The sequence below is a fragment of the Oryza glaberrima genome, chromosome 4, assembly GCF_000147395.1.
Source record: "Oryza glaberrima chromosome 4, OglaRS2, whole genome shotgun sequence".
In the NCBI taxonomy this organism is placed as follows: Eukaryota; Viridiplantae; Streptophyta; class Magnoliopsida; order Poales; family Poaceae; genus Oryza; species Oryza glaberrima.
In genome coordinates, this window is record NC_068329.1 from 31,089,045 (window position 1) to 31,107,736 (window position 18,692).

Sequence of the window (18,692 nt, forward strand, 5' to 3'; positions counted from 1 at the left end):
TGTGGTGGTCAGCGTGGTGTTGTGGCGGAATGAATGCTGGTTGCTGGGCCGCTCTTCTTTTTTTCTTTTTGCTTTTTCTTTTTGTTTTACTTGTTCAGTTTTTTTAATAAATATATTTTTAGTTAATTAGTGATTTCCATTTTTAAGAAAAAAAATCTTAGCAGTGATAAAGATTAGATTGCTCCTTGTTTTAGCTTAGGCTTATCTTTTAAGCTGATCTTTTGGCTTTTATACGTTGGTGCTTTACGAGGGTATGTTTTGTACAACTGTACTAGAGGAGGTGAAACTGGGTGTAGGCAACTCCACAACTCCACTCCAGACCCAACTCCTAAAGCTAAATTTAGGAGTTGGGGCTCTACTAAACAGACCGCACCGACGTGCCTATCAAATTTTGCTAAGTTTTTAAATCTAAGTTTAATAGTGGAATCATATTACCACTTCAAATAACCAACAAAATCTACTACAATATTCCATGTGTTTTTTATATGTCGATGTTGATATTTTAGATACGTTTCACCAATCGCATTATTAAAAGTAATTATGTAATACTCATTTTTATTTTATTGTGATTTGATTTATAGTCAAATGATCTTTAAACACTACTTATGTTTTTATATGTGAAAAAAATCGAGAGCAGATAGAGGATCCTCTTCTGGTCAAATGTTTGTTAAAAAATATCAAATACATCATATATTATGTATTAAAAACAACAATAATATAAGAGGGGTAGTTTCAAGAAAAAAATGACAAAAAAAGGCTTATAAACTCAAAGAGGGTTTAGTGCTTTTATTAGTAACATAGTACAAACACGGGGCTCACAACGCGCCCACACACTCTCTATTTATATCTTCATATCAACAAAGTCATCACGAATATCTCGTTGTTTAATGGTATGTCACCTACCATTAAAATAATAATTAATCATAAATACGGATGCGTCGTCTACTACTTAAAAAATTAAGAGCACTCGTATAGAGTTTAGGACTTGAATTAAACTTGCCAATTGAAGTGCTTTTTGGTTTGTCTTGTTTTCTTTACATTCGAATTTGTTTTTCTCTATCTTATCTCCCATGTGAATATTCACATCATGATCTTTTGTTTTCTTCCTTCCAGCCAGGTGATTAATTGCAACTTACAGTGCAAGTCTTGATGTAGCATGCCAATGCGCGTGGCAGCCTGGGACAATAAATAAATACTAAAAGAAAATAAAATGCAAAGGTTTACACCCCCCCAGTGTGGTGTTGTTGATCGATGGAATTGCGGGTGTAACAGAGGACACCCGGAAACTCGCCGGGATTGGCTCCCCCACATTATATTTCCCCCCTTCCTTCCTAACTTGTCTGGACCAACCAACCAACGGTTATCAACAACACTGTAGTAGTACTATCTTTCTCTCTTTCTCTTTTCGGAGGAACAGTAAATATATATTGTACTCCTAATATCGATCGAATCAGATATATATTTTTTATGCTCATTCAATTCAATTCCATGGCATCAAATCCTTGATTTAATTGTTGCCTCTTATGTGAGATAGGAGTATATATCTCCTCTAATTATACACCGCGTGCATACCAGCCGGTCAAATATTGGGAAAGTGGCGATGGCATCATCGAAGAAAGAAACGCCAAGTTTATACTTGGAATGGTGCAATTAACTACGGTTCGAGGGAACAGCTAGCACCAAGTATATTAATCGCATCAACATCCATGTTTCTTCGATTCCCCCACAGATTAATTAAAACGATTGTAATTACATTGCATCGTGCATGCTAAGGGCACCCGCAATGGTTATCTATAGGCTCTCTACAAGAGATCTATGTCAGCATATTTTCCTACTTGGAAGAGATTAAATGAAGATAAAGAGCAAAGTTATCTACTAACTTAGAGATAGTCCATAGAGAAAAACGAGACAATGGATTAGAGAGCTATAGATATCCATGTAGACATACCATTAAAGTGGTTTACTATTAATCTAGTCTATTGCTGAGATGTACATGTTTTATAGATAGCACCTTACTTTACCATTACGGGTGCTCTAAGGGCACTTACAATGGTTATCTATAGGCTCTCTACAAGAGATCCATGTCAACATATTTTCTTACTTGGAAGAGATTAAATGAAGAGAGAGAACAAAGCTATCTACTAATCTGGAGATAGTTTATAGAGAAAAACGAAGCAATGGATTAGAGAGCTATAGATACCCATATAGACATACCATTGAAGTGGTTTACTATTAATCTAGTCTATTACTGAGATGTAAATGTTTTATAGATAGCACCTTACTTTACCATTGCGGGTGCTCTAATTGCGCCAATACTGTAGCTAGGTCGATGATGTTTGCAATTCATTGTGCTTCATACATTGTGCGTGATGACAAACATCTCACGTCTCGCGGCTCTGAATGTTCCACAGCTATGTACTCCACCTTAATAAAGTGGCACCATCTCCTTCTTGTCCCTCCCCCTGTAGAGTAACAATTTGCATTCATTTCTAGTGCCATATACATATTGGTTTTCGCTATCTCTGCATATATACATGTTTTTGGTTCAGTTTTTGCTATTTGCACGATTATTCGGCTAAATATGCTTCTCGCCTTTCACAAATGTATGTAGCCTAACCCACTCATCTACCAACCTGGTACTCCAAATATACAGTTTTTACTAGTGCATTGCATCAGTACAAGATTTGGCATTACCAGCTACAGTATATACCAACTTATCAAGGAGCTGAAGTCCACATTGCAGTGAAGCTTCCGGTTTACTTTTTGTTCTTGTTTGCACTTTGTTCACTACTGGCTGGGGTTTGAGGCTTTTAGTGATGGACATAGTAGCAGTCCTAGTCTGGTAGTGGTAGTGATGGCCATGCATGTTCCTTCCTTCCTTTCATCACTCAATCAAAGCATGCATGCAGTTTTTTGCTTTCCTGTGTCTTATGTTTTTTGTGTCCTTGTCTTGACAGATTAGCATTCAGTCTACCAAGGAAGGAGAAGGACCATGTGGAGCAATGATTCTGTTCTTCAGCACCGGCCTTTTCTCTGAAAACTGCCTGGGAATTGTATAATATATGATGTTCCTGCTGCTGCTGGGCAATGCATAAAAGAAAAACATACCAGCCTCTCTGCAAATTTCTTTAATTTCTCTGAAGATGAAAGTGTTAATCCTTGAGTAGTCTGAATTTTCTGAAGGTGCAGAAATCATCATGCATAGTAGTAGATAAATACTAGATAGGTAGAAAAAGATATACAGTTAAAAGAATAATTGTTCGCTCATACAGTCGGTGTGCAAAAGACAAAGATAGGCACGCCTGCATGTCTTTGTGACTTTGTGTTGCAGAAAAGGTAGGAATGGAGAGCGTTAATCTGTTGTCGAGCAGCTACCGGGCAAAATGTCAAAGAGAGAAAGCAACATGTATCCATACTACTGCACTATGGATACATATATACAGTCAAAAGAGCTAGCACATGCTCATGCTTCAGTTATCCCATTTATCTATTCTGCTATGCTACAATTGTACTCCACTTGTCTGGATTTGTGCACTTGTACAGCATATTGCTGCTAGCTCATGTCAATTACTAAATTGTTAATACTCTCCCTATGTGCTTCTATGCATGTTACTGATCAAATATTCCAATCCAGTGTGCAGATTTGCCTCCAGGAAGACGCTAATACAGCTAGCTAGGTAGCTAGCTGTTGAGCAATTTGCATCTACACTCCAAGAACACATGCATGGGGTGCCGAATCAGATGGATCGGTTGTACTAGGATTACGCTGACCATGCAGGCTATCTCCAGTGAAACTGAAACCTGTCTGTCTATATATCTGCAGGTACGTACAGTACGTATGAAGCTCCTTGCTGTGAAAGTAACAGGAATCAGATGCTGCTCATGCAAGCAGATCCACCTGAATTAATTGGTGGAGTATATGTTTATAGTGTGACACTGTGTGATCAAGTTCTTTAGTAATCTCGGCGTATGAAGGAGCAATTCAGTAAATGGCATGCATGAATCTGCGTTCAGAAGTTAACTTTCAGAGTTTCGGACTTGACGGTTGACGCCACTGAAGTTGAACTTGCAACGAGACAACTGGCCTGCCTTCCATTTTCTTCGCCGCGCCTTGAATTGTTTATCAGTACGATGAGTTTAACTAGAAGATCTGAGCTAGCTAGTAGCAAAATTTCAACAGAAGCACGCATGCTAGCCAGCTCGCAGCTTGTTGGATGTACGAGCTAGCTGAAGAAACACCTCCGGTCAGTTACTAACATTGCACTGAAATGTTCTTGATTACAGCCAGCTCTCTCTCAGTCTCATCAGTCTTCAGAACAGCCGGAATCAGTAGGAGCAAGTTCAATAATATAGCCAACTACTAGCTCCAATTTATTTATAGCCAATCTAATAGCTCATTCATTCAATAGTTACATACTACACTATTAATACCTGGTCTCACCTGTCATACACACACTGCGTCTTGAAGTTCGTGCTACAGCTGACTACAATCTGTAGCCCGCTGCTCTTCTCTCTCTTTATTTATTTCCTTAAAATATGTTTGTAGCTGGCTTATAGCCTGTTATTATTGTACCTACTCTAATGTGCCCCCAAAACCAATTAAGAGTCGGTCTCGTCAAAGAAAGCTGCATGGATCGGGTGAGTGCGTACTTGATTATATCTAGGAGTAATTAAGCAAAGCCATAGACTCTGATTAATTTGTCGGGTGAAATGAATTTAAGGGTGGAGTGAATGAGCCGCAAGTACGTTAGTCCAGTCTGTTCGTCGTCCCCACTGGCCAGTGGCCAGCATCTGCTGCACTGCATATGCGTCGTCGGTGTCCTGACGCCCGGGCCGCTCCACCGACACTCCTCTCCTCTCCTCTCCCTCATCTCTGTTCATCGTCAGCCACTGATCGAATTGATTAGCTAGCTAGGACTAGGAGGACATAGGTTCAGTGACTAATTACCCATAAAGTTTGCACAGGATTTAGCCAGTCTGATCAATCAATCAACATCAACCAATCGGCTAATTGATCAATTGGAGTGCGGCTGCAAGCTGATAGTGTGATCGATCGATGCATAAGCTACTTGTAGGTGACAATCAATCATAAGACGAAACACGCGAGCATGATCTGACCCACGGAGAAGAACACAGACAAAATGTGTCATGTCGTACGCGTACGTGGAACAAACGACAATGGATCCAGCACGTATATGGAGTGTAAACGACAATGGAGTACTCCAATTAGCACTGCAGTATAAGCATGTGTTCAAATCGTATTAGTATTAGGACTGCCATTAATTAACCAAGCTAGTACTCATTTTTCTTTTTTGAAAGATCGGCATTATTAATCATCATTCAAGTTGGTATTGTCAGAGCAAGCAGCTGGCTGGTAGCAAGATCTGCCACGGTGGCGTCGTGAGTTATCCAAATGAGATAAGCATAGTTTAACAGCTGAGATTCCATTATATTCCCATGCTGTCATGCTGATGCTGATATACAGGACTCCATCCATTTCAGAATGCAAAACTTTCTAGCATTGTTCACATACATATAGATGTTAATAAATCTAACACATATATATGTCTAGATTCATTAACATCTAAATAAATATGGGCAATGCTAAAAAGTCTTACATTGTGAAACGGAGGAAGTATATTCTTATGTTGACAGTCTAAGGGGGTGTTTAGATGGGGCTAAAACTTTTTAGTCCATGTCATATCGGATGTTTGGACGCTAATTTAGGGTATTAAACATAGACTAATAAAAAAACTAATTTCATAAATGAGAGCTAATCCGCGAGACGATTTTTTTAAGCCTAATTAATCCATAATTATTAAAAGTTTACTGTAGCATCACATTGTCAAAATCATGGCGTAATTAGACTCAAAAGATTCGTCTCGCGAATTAGTCTAAGCTTATGGAATGGGTTTTGTAATTAGTGTATGTTTAATACTCTAAATTAGTGTCCAAACATCTGATGTGACAGGGACTTAGGAATAAGTCCATAGAAACCAAACAGCCCCTAACACGAGAGCTAACCAACAATTGGCACAGATAGGTAGATTGAAATTGAATAAGCCCACCACGAACTCCTCTTCATTCAGATCATCTCTATGCATGTGGTTGTCAAGTGGCACTACTTAATAAGTAGTATCACTTTTGGCCCTACACATATATTTCTATTCAGTTTTTGATATTTTTTTCGTCTGCATTTGCCGGATACTCCACACCGTCTCTGTGTCTGCAAAAATTTGCTCAGGAAACAAGCTATAAATTCAGACAGCGTTTCTACAGAAGTTCAGAGAAGTATATACTATACTATACCAGTAGTAAACTTCAGTTAGCTATAAATACAGACAGAATTTCTGCAGAAGTTCAGAGAAGTATGTGCAATATAAACTTCAGTAAGCTTATTTTTTGAAAATTATAGAGAGAGAGAGAGAGAGAGAGAGAGAGAGAGAGAGAGAGAGAGACTTCGGTTGTTTATAAACACCGACAACAATTCTGTGCAAGTTCAGAAAAGTATATACTCCCACTATTACTATATTCCTTCGTTATGCAGTAGTATATACTATGCATTCTATTACTAGTCAATGTGGTGCTACGATATGAGATGAGAAGAGAAGAAAAGAGAGCATGCATAAACAAGGGGCAGCTAGGTCGATGCTCGAGGATTATTGCAGTTTGTTCCGTGGATCTTGTGTGCATGTGGTCCATGCCCTGCTATCATACATGTCCTCTTCCAATACATGATGATGAACTAAAGTATTCTTAATACCGTAGGGCTGTAGGTGTGCCATTTTCTTTTCCTTGCAATGAGTTGGCTTCTCAACTCTGATCTGTAGCCAAGCCCATATACTCCCTCCGTACTATAATATAAGAAATTTTGATATTTTATCATTCGTCTTATTTAAAAAATTTTAAAATTATTATTTATTTTATTTGTGACTTACTTTATTATCCAAAGTATTTTAAGCACAACTTTTCGTTTTTTATATTTACGCAATTTTTTTTAATAATACGAGTGGTCAAACAGTACAAGTAAAATATCAAAATCTCTTATATTAGATAACGGAGGGAGTATTTGTTTGTTTCTGAAAACAGCATGCAGGAATGCAGAACAGGGAACAGTAATGATGTTGCAGCATGCTGCTGAATGAGAAGATGGATGGGCCAAATGCTATCAGTGGCCCATGCCGACAAGCCCAACATGGGCCTTCAGATTGTGCCATTGATTTTTCATGTTTAGCAAATCCATACATATAAGAGATAATCCAAGATGCCATTGACAAGCGTCCAAATACAAAAAATACCATCGACAAGTGTCACTTCTAAGAAATACCATCATAGAAACGATTTTATCCCAAAAATACCATTACCGTTAGGGTTCCGTACATTCCGTGTTGTTAAGTCCAAAAGTTTTTCCAAAAATCTAAATCATATTTAGTCACTATGTGCTATATTAAATTTTTGAACAGAGCCTAAGAAGTTATTTTAGTATTTATTGGTTGCATGTTCATTGGTTTCGTCACATGATGGATGAATTAATTACTCATTGGTCTTGGTGTAAAAAGAAATAGGTCTTAAACTTTTGAATGGAGGGAGTATAGGATGAACAATGTATTTAACGATGCGGAATGAACGGAACCCTAACAACGAGGAGAAAATCGTTTGTATGATGGTATTTCTTGGAACTCACACTTATCAATGACATTTCTTGGATTTGAAAGCTTGTCAATAGCATTTCTTAGATTATCTCTACATATAATATCATTTCCACGAGCAACTGACAGGCTTATTGTATTATGTAATATACGATGAAGATTTATTTATTTATAAAAGGCTTTGTCCCAGCTTTACATAACATGGGATAATGATTAATATGTGACGATGGATACAATTTAGCACACCCTATATCTTAACTAATTTAAAAATGCGTAACTTTCCGATCGTCACATCTTTTTGTCTGCGTTTTCGTCCGTCATCGCGCTAATTTTTCGTGATGACACATGAATGTTTGGATATAGAAATCCACCAGGATAGGGGGCATGGGCCCCCAGCACACCCATGTTGGATTCGCTCCTGATCATGCAATTGATCACGTGCACTTGTAGTTTCATCAACATGTAACCGTCATCTCTCTATCGTTTGTGTTATGAGTTTCTCATAATCCAATATTTTTTGCCGGATTCGGTGGTGCCATACCCGCAGGACCCCCACGAGAAGCCACATAAGTAGCGCTTGAAGGGCCTTGGGCATCAGCACTCCAATTGGCATTGACTTCCACTATGATGGGTCAGGACGCCACGCCTCCTTCAACTTGATCTCCTTGTATATAACCACTCGTACATGGACGTCGATTGTGATGACGGGGCTCGTGACCTTCTAGTAGAAATCCTGCTTACTATGTAGGGTAGTCATCCAACGCCAAACCGCCATTGTTCTCGATGTAGAAAAATGCACTGATCTCCTAGTTGCGTTGCACTCCTCGTATTGCAGTCCATGAGCTGTTGCACCGACAATGACACCAACTTGTTTGTCCTAAGAGAGTTGACGCTCTCTACTCACCATTGCGTGGCTCCTCGTGTCACAATACACGAGCTACTGCACCGACAATGATACCAACTTGTTCTTCCTAAGAGAGTTGACATGCCAATCAACTTTACCGGGAGGTCGTTGCACATGACCACATCGACAGACCCGCCTTGGTGCTTCTCGCCGTCAAAGATGCGAGGTTGTGGGATGCGATGTCAACCTCTTCCGAAGAGATTATGCCTAGCTTAGGAAGGGTTGTTGGAACTCGTAGCCGTGACGCGTGCTTTGCTTGATGACATTGAAGCACAACCTCTTGTTGCTGATGTCTCATGCAACCTTGTGGTGCTCGCACTAGCGCTCATTGAGCGCCCATAGTGACTTATCGAGCATCCATAGTGACTCCTTAGTGGCCATGTCCTCTTCATTGAAATTCAACATACTCAGCTAGCACTACTGCCACAATTAGTGTGACCTGGCTGCAACCATAGAAGCCCTTGCTAATGTGTAGTGTTTTTTTTTGCAGACACCCACTGACATGTGGGCCCAACATATTTTATTTTAGTATTTTTCTACTGGCACCATGTGATACGTGAGTCCCTTTTATGATCTATCTTTTATTGTTATTCTTATTATTATTACTTCTAGTATGTGCTACCTAAACGTTACATGGGGTAAAGACTAAATCAACAAGCCACATAGGTAGCGCTGACTTAGACACCTAGACAGGTGGTGCGACCGACTAGGGCTCTGGCTAGGAGGTAAGGAGGGGGCCATCCGTAGGCCGTTTATTCAACCGTATATTTATATGCTTAACTAATACGGCAGAGCGGCAGCAAGCTAATCAACCAAAAAAGAGAAATATGCTTGCACTTGTGGCTATACTAGATAGATCATTCGATGTATAATGTATATACATATACGTATACATAATACATGTTGGGCTGCCAGACTACTATCGACCAGTAGAAGCTATCTACCAATATGTACGATTAACATGAAGATGTCACGATTAATTTGCTGCATGTAATTAGCGAAAGCCAACAGAATATATCAATCCATGAATGCTGCATAAACATATGCATGCCGCACCCCTAAGTCAAATTAACCAACTAAGGAAAACCAAACTAATAAGCCAATACACGTGCAACACGAAATATATACAGTAATATACGTGTGCTTAACTCAAACGCAGGGGCGGATCCAGAACCAAATTGAAGGGGACTCATCTCTTTTTTTTTTCTTCAATTCCCCTACGTACGCTTCATTTTCTCTCTTTTTCCTCCTTCCTCTCTCCTATCAACGATGATCTCACGAAAATCGTATCTATCGGAATGATGCAAACAACTATTTTATGTACATCACACTTCCCGTTCATTTCTTCAACAAGAGTTGGATAAAGATAAAGATTTTCGTAGCACGCTTTTCAAACTGCTAAACGGTGCGTTTTGTGTAAAAACTTTCTATATGAAAGTTGCTCTAAAATATCATATTACTCTATTTTCCAAGTTTGTAATAATTAAAACTCAATCAATTATACATTAATAACACCTCGTTTTACGTAAAAAAAACTTAATCTTTATCTTCATCTTCAGGAGAAAAGAACACCACCTAAGATATAGAAAAATATTTAGTAATTTCTCTCCAAAACACAAGTAGCCTAAAAGGCCCATATCATTGAGTTCGCCTAGGGCCCACGAAACTATAGAACCGTCCTATAGGCATCACGTCAGTTGAAACCGTCCTTAATAGTGTCAAGGAACTTAATTTGTACTGATTTTAGAATTTAAGGGACGCTTTGTATCTGATTTTATGGTTGAGAGACGCAAATAAAATGTGTACCATCATTTGAGATGAATAGTAGACTTTCTTCGATGTTGGCTGCATGGGACAGTACCACTAGGCCCAAATGCTGTGTGCCGAAATGATGCCAAGGCTAAGATGGCCCTCGAGATTAGAAGTACTGGGCCCTTCATGGGCTTAAGTTTCCCGTTTGGCCTACATTTATGAGATTGTTCCTCGACATGAAGGTGGACCAAATGGATGCAGATGCCTGCATGCTTGAGTGCTTCACGGAGGAGGACAAGCAGTGTGTTCCGCGAGTTCAAGGCCCAGACGGACAGGGCTGGATTATCCTCATCGATCGATCGATCGATCGATCGATCGATCTAGCTCTCGATGAATGAATCTCCGATGTACAAAAACATCATTGCATGTCGATTGACTAGAAAAAAAACACAAATATTAAAAAATAACCTTATATCAAATAAATAAAAGGAGCGAGACTTTAATCCAGGTCGGCTAGTCCACCACCTTGTGTAGCTAGCTGAAAGACCTCTGAGCGTTTCTGCATGTCAATTGACCAGCACTCTGGTCATCTATGATCGATCGATGATGGTGGAAAAACTAGCTATATATAGTTCTAAATTTTATGTACAGAACTCAGCTTCCAAGATCGAAATTAAGAATAATTTGACAGTAGACGATTATAGGGAGATATTTCGAGACCCAAACAAAAAAAGCTCGCATATATATGCGCGCATGATTTAGTTCATCTATTGCGTCGATCTGTACACTTTGATTCATAGGGCTACATCGAACGATCTCAACTCAATAAAATTAATCGAGCGAAAGGAAGAATCGAACAAGTGTTCAATTCTCTCTGTGCTGTATGTTGGTAGCTAGCTAGTGATGAGGCCGGTGATCATGAATCAGAATTCGATCAGCAAGAAGGGTAGAGGGCCTGGAGGTGAGGCTGCAAGCAGGGCGAGTTCCTCCACGCTCTGGCGTGCAGCCGCAGCGTCTCCCGCGCCCGCTCCCGCGTCCTCTCCCCGCACTGCTCCGACTGCGCCACCACGCACAGCTTCTCCACCGCCCCCGTCTGCGCCATCTCCTGCACCACCGCCGCCGTCGCCGCGTGCCTCGCCACCGACCTCAGCACCCGCACCGCCTTCTCGCTCGCCACCTCCGACACCCTCAGCACCTTCCTCCCCACCACCGCCACGCCCGCGCCGTGCGACACGAGCGCCGCCCGCCCCTCCGCGCACCCGCACATCCGGTCCAGCGCCGCCAGGGCCAGCTCGCACCCGCGCCGCTCGACTGGCCCGTCCAGGAGCATGTCGACCAGCACCGCCACCGCGCCGGCGTCCACCGCCTTCACGCGGTTGCGGCCCCACGACGTCGTGCCGACCAGCACGTGCAGCGCCGCCCTCGTCGCCGGGCTCGATACCCTGTCGCGGAGCAGCTGCACCGCCTCGCCGAACACCTCCTCCGGGAGGGACACCAGCCTGTTCGACGGCATGACCGCCGTCACGGCCTCCAGGAGCAGCGCCGCGTGCGCCCGGGACGTGGTGTTCGTCCGCTGCAGCGTGGCGACGAGCGCGTCGACGAGCTCCTCGTTCCTCTCGACCAGCCGCGCCAGGCACCGCTCCGAGAGCTCCAGCGAGCAGACGATCTCGAGGGCCTCGTCGCACGCGGCCTTGGCGTCTCGACACGACGCGACGACGACGGCGGCCAGAACATCCACCGCGCCGGGGACGGCGGCGAGGAGCTTCCTGTTACGCTCGCTCTCGGCGGCAACGTCCCTGAGCTCGCGCAGCGCGTCGAGGAGGGCAGCGGAGCTCGTGGCGCCGCGGAGGCGGGAGACGAGGTCGGCGACACGGGCGCGGTCGGCGGGGGGCTTGGGGGTGGGGACGAGGTCGACGCCATGGTCGGCGTGGAGGGCGCACCACGACTGGATGAGGCGGCGCAGGGTGTGGTTGGGCGTGGGGTCGCAGTCGGGCGGCACGGGCTGCTTGGTGAGCGGGCAGGTGCCGGCGGTGAGGAGCCATCGCTCGATGCCGTCGCGGTCGTAGGTGATGCCGGTGGGGAGCGTCACCGGGTCGCGCATGATCTGCAGCGAGATGGGGCACACGAAGTAGGACGGCACCTCCACCTCCACCTCCACCTGCTGCTGCTCCTCCATTGCCGTCGGTTGCAATGCTGCTGCTAGCTCGTCGTCGTCGTCGTCTTCTTGGCTCTTGCTCCGGTGATGGTGAGCTGAGTAGTAGTTGTTGTATTGTATGTGGTGGAGATGGCAGCAATGGTGGATGGGAGATGGGGAGTACTGGAGGAAGAGATCGAATCCGAGTAGTTTTATGGAGTACGCGGGAGGAGGAGGAGGTGGATGGATTCAAAGTCCACACGCATGAGCGAGAGCACGAGCATGAGCTGCCCGAATATTAAAGAATTCGGTCGGTCAAGGTAGCTAGCTAGCTCTTTGGTTGTTGCTAGCCTTCCATGAAGGTGACGCCTCAGTTGATTAATCTTACAACTTGATTCTCTCTGGTCACCGCCCCAAACTTTTTCTTTACTCAATATGGTTCTATATTAATTGACGTTTTAGATAAGATTGAGGATAAACTTTTATAACTTTGACCATCAATAACTTTAAGAATATTTAGTTTAAAGAAACTAGAAAAACATATATAGATTTGTTTTTCAAAACACTATAATAAAAGTAAACATGCATTTATTTATTGTATATATTATAATAAAAAATAAGCTCAAATGTATATCTTGTAGAACGTGTCATTGTCCAAAGCGTCAATTAAAATGAAACTGGAGGGAGTAATAGTACAAACTGATTTTTTTTTATTTTCAGAATCTTTTTCTTGTTTCTGTAAAAAAAAAAAACACTCCTCATGCCTCATTTTCAATACTAATAAATCCTTTGTCCAGGCCACTGTTGTTGACTAGCCATGCCATAACGAAGTATCGTATTGCCATAGACATATATTGGAGTTATCATATCATTGTCAAAAATATTTATAGTAACTTGAAAATATTTTGTTGGTTGATTTTGTAAATAAAATATTCAGAAAACAAGAAAAAAAATCAAACATTATCTTCGATCCAAGTGATTTGCCTAAGCAGATAGTGCTTTTGTAGTAAATGAGATGAAGATCTCCATTCGTGAATAATATCAAGATTATAGTACTGTACATAATAGGCCACGAGCATTGCATGATACCCTTTTAAATTAAAAAAAAACTAGCTTGCACCAAATTATAAGATAAGTTTGTTTCAGTTCGTGCGCGCGCGATGCTAGAGGTGAAGCGAGTGAGATGAAGCAGAAAAGAGTTGACGAGGTGAGATAAAACAATTGGATTATCGAGAGAAAAATGGCCAATGACGTGAGGTCTCCAACGCCTAGGAGGCCGCTGCTCCTCTATTACTTGATTTGCTTAATTTACAGTGGATTTCTCAATGTTTTGGCCTGCACCTCTTGTTGGAGACGTAAGATTTGTCTAGGTGAATTACTAGGCAGATATAAACGAGAAATTTGCCTAGGCGACCTCTAATGACCAGCAGGGCATCTTTGACCACACTTGTTAATTACGCAGCTCATCCCTCCAATTGTTTACAAGTACAGTTGGACTTGGAATTAAGGAAGGTTTGCATGTGGCAAGTAAAAGACTAAGCATTTGTTTGTTGTTTCTTCTTTTTTCTGATACAGTGTGCTCATTGTTTTCTTGCTCTAGGTGAACTGAACTGATAGATTATAATCTCCTCTACCGACTCCAGATCTGTCTGATCTGACCCAAACTATAGATCATTTCATTATCACGGGGCAGTTTATGGAATATAATTATAATTATTCGATACGGATGATGGCGGCTTGTCATCTGTAACGCTTGATTAAGGTGATGTTTTAGGCCTTAAGCACACTGTTTTTAGTGAATAATCAGACTCTTGTTAAGTTGTTATTCATTTTCATCTGAATTGAATGCGATACTTTAATTTACGTCCATGTATGCGGCTAGCTGAAACGTTAGGAGCAAAATTCAGAGAAAGAATAGCGTCAAATGAACAGGACATGATGCATTCCAAAGAGAAATCCAGGGTAAAGACTAGTGATGAGGACATGAGAAAGGCCAAAACTTTGGTAAACGGTAGGCCTCGGTCCGAGGTGTACAGTGCTGGATTTGCAATTAATCTGCGGCTAATCACTTAACTAATGGTCGCTAAGTTGCTAGTTTTGGTTGATTAATCCTGTGAATTTGACTTGCGATCGAGAATGAGACGAAATGCTGCATGAGGTCGCTGTCTCTGACAAACCGCCCGAACGTGAGTACACGCTAAGACAAACGGGAAAATGATAGAAATTTTGGAGCAACGAGGAGACTATACACGTAGATCGGTAGATGCATGGCTAGATGTAATCCTATTGATACTTCATCGATCGATGTGATGGCAATGGTTACTAGTATTAGCTAATTAAGCATCCTATGAGAAGAACTTTTGTTTCTTCCATTTGACTAGTTGCGCCATAGAAATTTCACCGGTATTTGCTACTTGTTTGCTTACGAATCTGACCAAGACTAACATTCGCTTACCACTGTGTTTGTCTGCAAGTGATTCATGTATATATGTTCAACAAGTTCAACAATCGTTTTCCAGATCGTTCCAAGAAATGTGCAGTGATATTCAGAGAGAATTTAAATTTGTGCTAACTGAATATTGGAGTATCTACCAAGAACATTAGGATGATATAGAGAATCCGTATTCTACACCACGTGATAACTGATAAGCAAGTAGAAGAATGGGTTCACCAATTAAGTCTAAAATCATGCGATTAATTATTAAGATGGAGCACGCATGCATAGTGCCGACATCGTCTTCTTGCAGCGAGAAAGAAGTGAACTTTCCTTTTGATCTTTCTTGATTTTGACTGAAAATGCGATATGGGGTGGTGTTGACGCCGACGAATGCACTGTTCTTCTCCTAATCTTCTTGCGACTGTCTGACTTTTATCAGTTAAACTAATCGTCACGTACATAGCTTATCTCTGACTAAATCGCTTCCCTTGTTCAGTTGTACTGGCTTAGCTAATAAATATAGTGGAATGCTTTTTTGAACGAAATATAGTGGAACGCTCATCAACACGTACGTTTGCGTGCGCGTAAATTAAGATTGATCGATCGGCCATACAATGTGCTGTGCTGTGCCCTGGAAGTATAAGGATGAAATTGTGTTCTGTCATTCAGAACTGTTGAGAAATTCAGACCTGTTGAATCTAAGGATATTCAGAACCGATGCGACTTTTGTTCTGGTATGCAGACATGTTGAATCAAAGCTGGATTTTGCAAATCTGACACGCATTGAAAAAAAAACGGGTGGACTATTGCAGCGAATGTATGTATGAACAGTATCGGTTTGGAATTGGGATAGGTAGGTGGTGCTGGCACGGGATGGGGAGAGTCGGAAAATTAATGAGAACTTGGATGGCTCAGATCATACAACATGATCAGCGAGTTGGATAGTTCGATATCGATCGGATTTCTCCTCTGATCTGCAGCGATGCGATTGGAATGATCAGGTAGACAAACCGGCGTGGTCCGCTCCGCTACTTGTGGTCGCATAAATTATGCATGTTTGGTTGTTGACGAATCGATCGAGCGACACTGTTGCTGTCCATTCGCTGAAATCTCTGACCGATCCGGTTCATCCGTGAATTTGAAGGACCAATGTCTACTCCTCGACTTCTTTTCTTTTTTTTTCTTTTGAAGTTTTTGGGGTTATCTATATGGGATTCGTATGATTTTTTAGGCTTCCATCATGCAGTGTTTCACCGAGTAGATCGAAAATATTTCACCGAATAGATCGAAAATGTTTCAATTTTTTTAAAAAGCTGTAATACAATCAAATCACCCCATGAAAACATTTTGCTACAACGTATAAAATAACGCTTCTAAATATATTGAAACATGAAACAAATCTGAGTACATTGAGAAAAAGTCTATGGGATTCCCATGATTTTTTAGCTTCCATCATACAGATTTTTGAAGCCAATCGGGCATTGTTTCACCAAGTAGACCGAAAATGTTTCACCAAGTAGATCGAAAAAGTTTCAATCTTTTTAAAAACTGAAATATAATCAAATTACCTAATGAAACATTTTTCTATAATGCATGAAACAAAGATTCTGAATATATTGAAACACGAATGATTTAGCTATAAAAAAAAACATTCGACAGCCATTTAGTCTTCCCCTTTTTTTTTTTTGAAAGGAATACACCATCGATTTCATATGTTATTTATTTGGGCCAAGATGGTTGTAGATGCGAAGCCCATGTAAATTTACGCCGAAATAGACATTCGGTCCAATACAGTTGAGAAAGCCCGGACGAACTCTTTGCGGCCCACATATATTTCGGTCTAAACAGTTGTTGGGCCGGAACAGTAAGGCAACGTACGTGCTGCCAATATTACTGGACCATAGCCCACGTAACTGTTAGCGGGCCGGGCTTTAAACGAGCCAAGCCCAGACGAAGGTCGCGACTCGGCCTCTCGTATCCGGATGGAACCCTCCGCCGCCGACGCCGCCATCGCCCATCGCCGGCAGTTGGTGCTCGTCTCCCTCTAGCCGGGCCCTCGCAGATTAAGCCAGCGATAACGGCAACAGCCTAGGGTATTACTATTGCTACTTTTCTTGCAGTTCTTCCATTATGTTTCAAAACTTTCAACCAAACAGACTAGACATACGCGTGCTCTGCTCTCATCAATTTGGTAGTCATCATTGTTTGTTACTAGTTGTTGTTTATTTTCCTTTCCGAATCCGAAATGCTACTTACCAGTATTCCGTCCCAACGGGAAACCATTTTTGGTTCCAGCTATGCACCGATTCGCATCTATCTCATTTAAGGCAATGTTGTTTTTGGGATTTTTTTTTATTTCAGACAAAACTAAGGCAGGCTTGGGAAGGAAAGACAAGGCTGACGTGGATGGAGGAATCGGCGAATCCTGCGTCAACGACGACAGCGCCGGCGCCGACGCATGTGGTCATTTTTTTTCTTCCCACAGTGCACTCCAGGTTCTTCTTCTCGCTCTCATTCCCCATTTCGTCACATTTATTCCCTCGAATCTAGATCCCAAATGCTCTCCCATCTATTCTAGGGTTTGTGTGCATGTTTACGATTTATTCAGGGGCTGCTATTCCGATCAGTGATAACCAATAGCAGTTGGGATTGTCTTTGATTTTCTAGGGTTCAGAGTTAGTGGAGAAGAAATATAGTTAACTCCTTGGTAATGAGATATGTTGGGGCTTTTTTTGCGGAGGCTGATTTTGGCAGGATTAGGGAGAGAGAGGCTCTTTTAATATCACCTAATACCTTGCAAGTATCACCTAATATATGGTAGGAATCGCCTTACCTGACAGGTTTTACCTGATACTTCGCAAGTATCACCTGATACGTGGTAGGAATCGCCTGATACTTGACAAGTTTCACCTGATACTTCACAAGTATCACCTGATACGTGGTAGGAATCGCCTGATACTTGACAGGTTTCACTTGATACTTCGCAAGTATTACCTGATACGTGGTAGGAATCGCATGACACCTGACATGTTTCATCTGATACTTTGCAAGTATCACCTGATACGTGGTAGGAATCGCTTATTACCTGACAGGTTTCACCTGATACTTCGTAAGTATCACCTCATACGTGGGAGAAATCGCCTGATACCTAACATGTTTCACCTGATACTTCGCAAGTATCACATGATACATGGTAGGAATCGCCTGATATCTTATAGGTATCACCTGATACCTCGCAAGTATCGTATCAGGACCTGATACCTAACCGGTATCATCCTGTCCCAACACGATTCCGTTGTATAGTAGCCCCTTAATTGCAGGGTTTATTAAGACCGAGGATCTCAGGCTTGGTTGTCGTACTAATTCGGTTGTTACAGTACAAATCGATCGGACGAAAACTCGCATGATCCATTCGCCCAAATCATAACTTATGACTTGACTACAACAACGCGAATATTAGGGAGTGACCTAATATCAAATAATTAAAAGGGGTAAGGCTTAGAATCCAGATCGTATAGCCCACCATCTTGTGGAGCTAGCTGGAAAACCCCTAGGTGCTTCTCCTAATTTGACTACAACGTCAAGTAAGCTCTTCTTTTTTTCTCTTTCAGGGGAAGCTCTAACTTTTCTAATGTACTTCAACATGACAATAAAATATATTCACCTGAATTTGATCATTGTACGGTTCATTTTACTTGAAAAATTTTAAGGTCACTGAGGCTTAGCACACGATCGGGTGAATTGAAGAAGGCGGCAAGGCATGGGCCATTTGATCAGGCAGGGCAGTAGTAGTAGCTTTAAACAAAGGGAAATCGT

General features: G+C 41.8%; 1 protein-coding gene across 1 annotated transcript; it reads right to left on the reverse strand.

Annotated features, from left to right (window-relative positions):
* Positions 1-11,021: 11,021 nt before the first annotated feature.
* On the reverse strand, positions 11,022-12,683 carry LOC127770040 (E3 ubiquitin-protein ligase PUB23-like). Its single transcript, XM_052295705.1, has one exon. The coding sequence runs from the start codon at positions 12,479-12,481 to the stop codon at positions 11,240-11,242; it is 1,242 nt and encodes a 413-aa protein (XP_052151665.1). The 5' UTR covers positions 12,482-12,683; the 3' UTR covers positions 11,022-11,239.
* Positions 12,684-18,692: the final 6,009 nt, after the last annotated feature.

Excerpts from the sequence above, each read along its gene's own strand:
- LOC127770040 (XM_052295705.1), bottom strand. The coding sequence starts at position 12,481 with ATGGAGGAGCAGCAGCAGGTGGAGGTGGAGGTGGAGGTGCCGTCCTAC.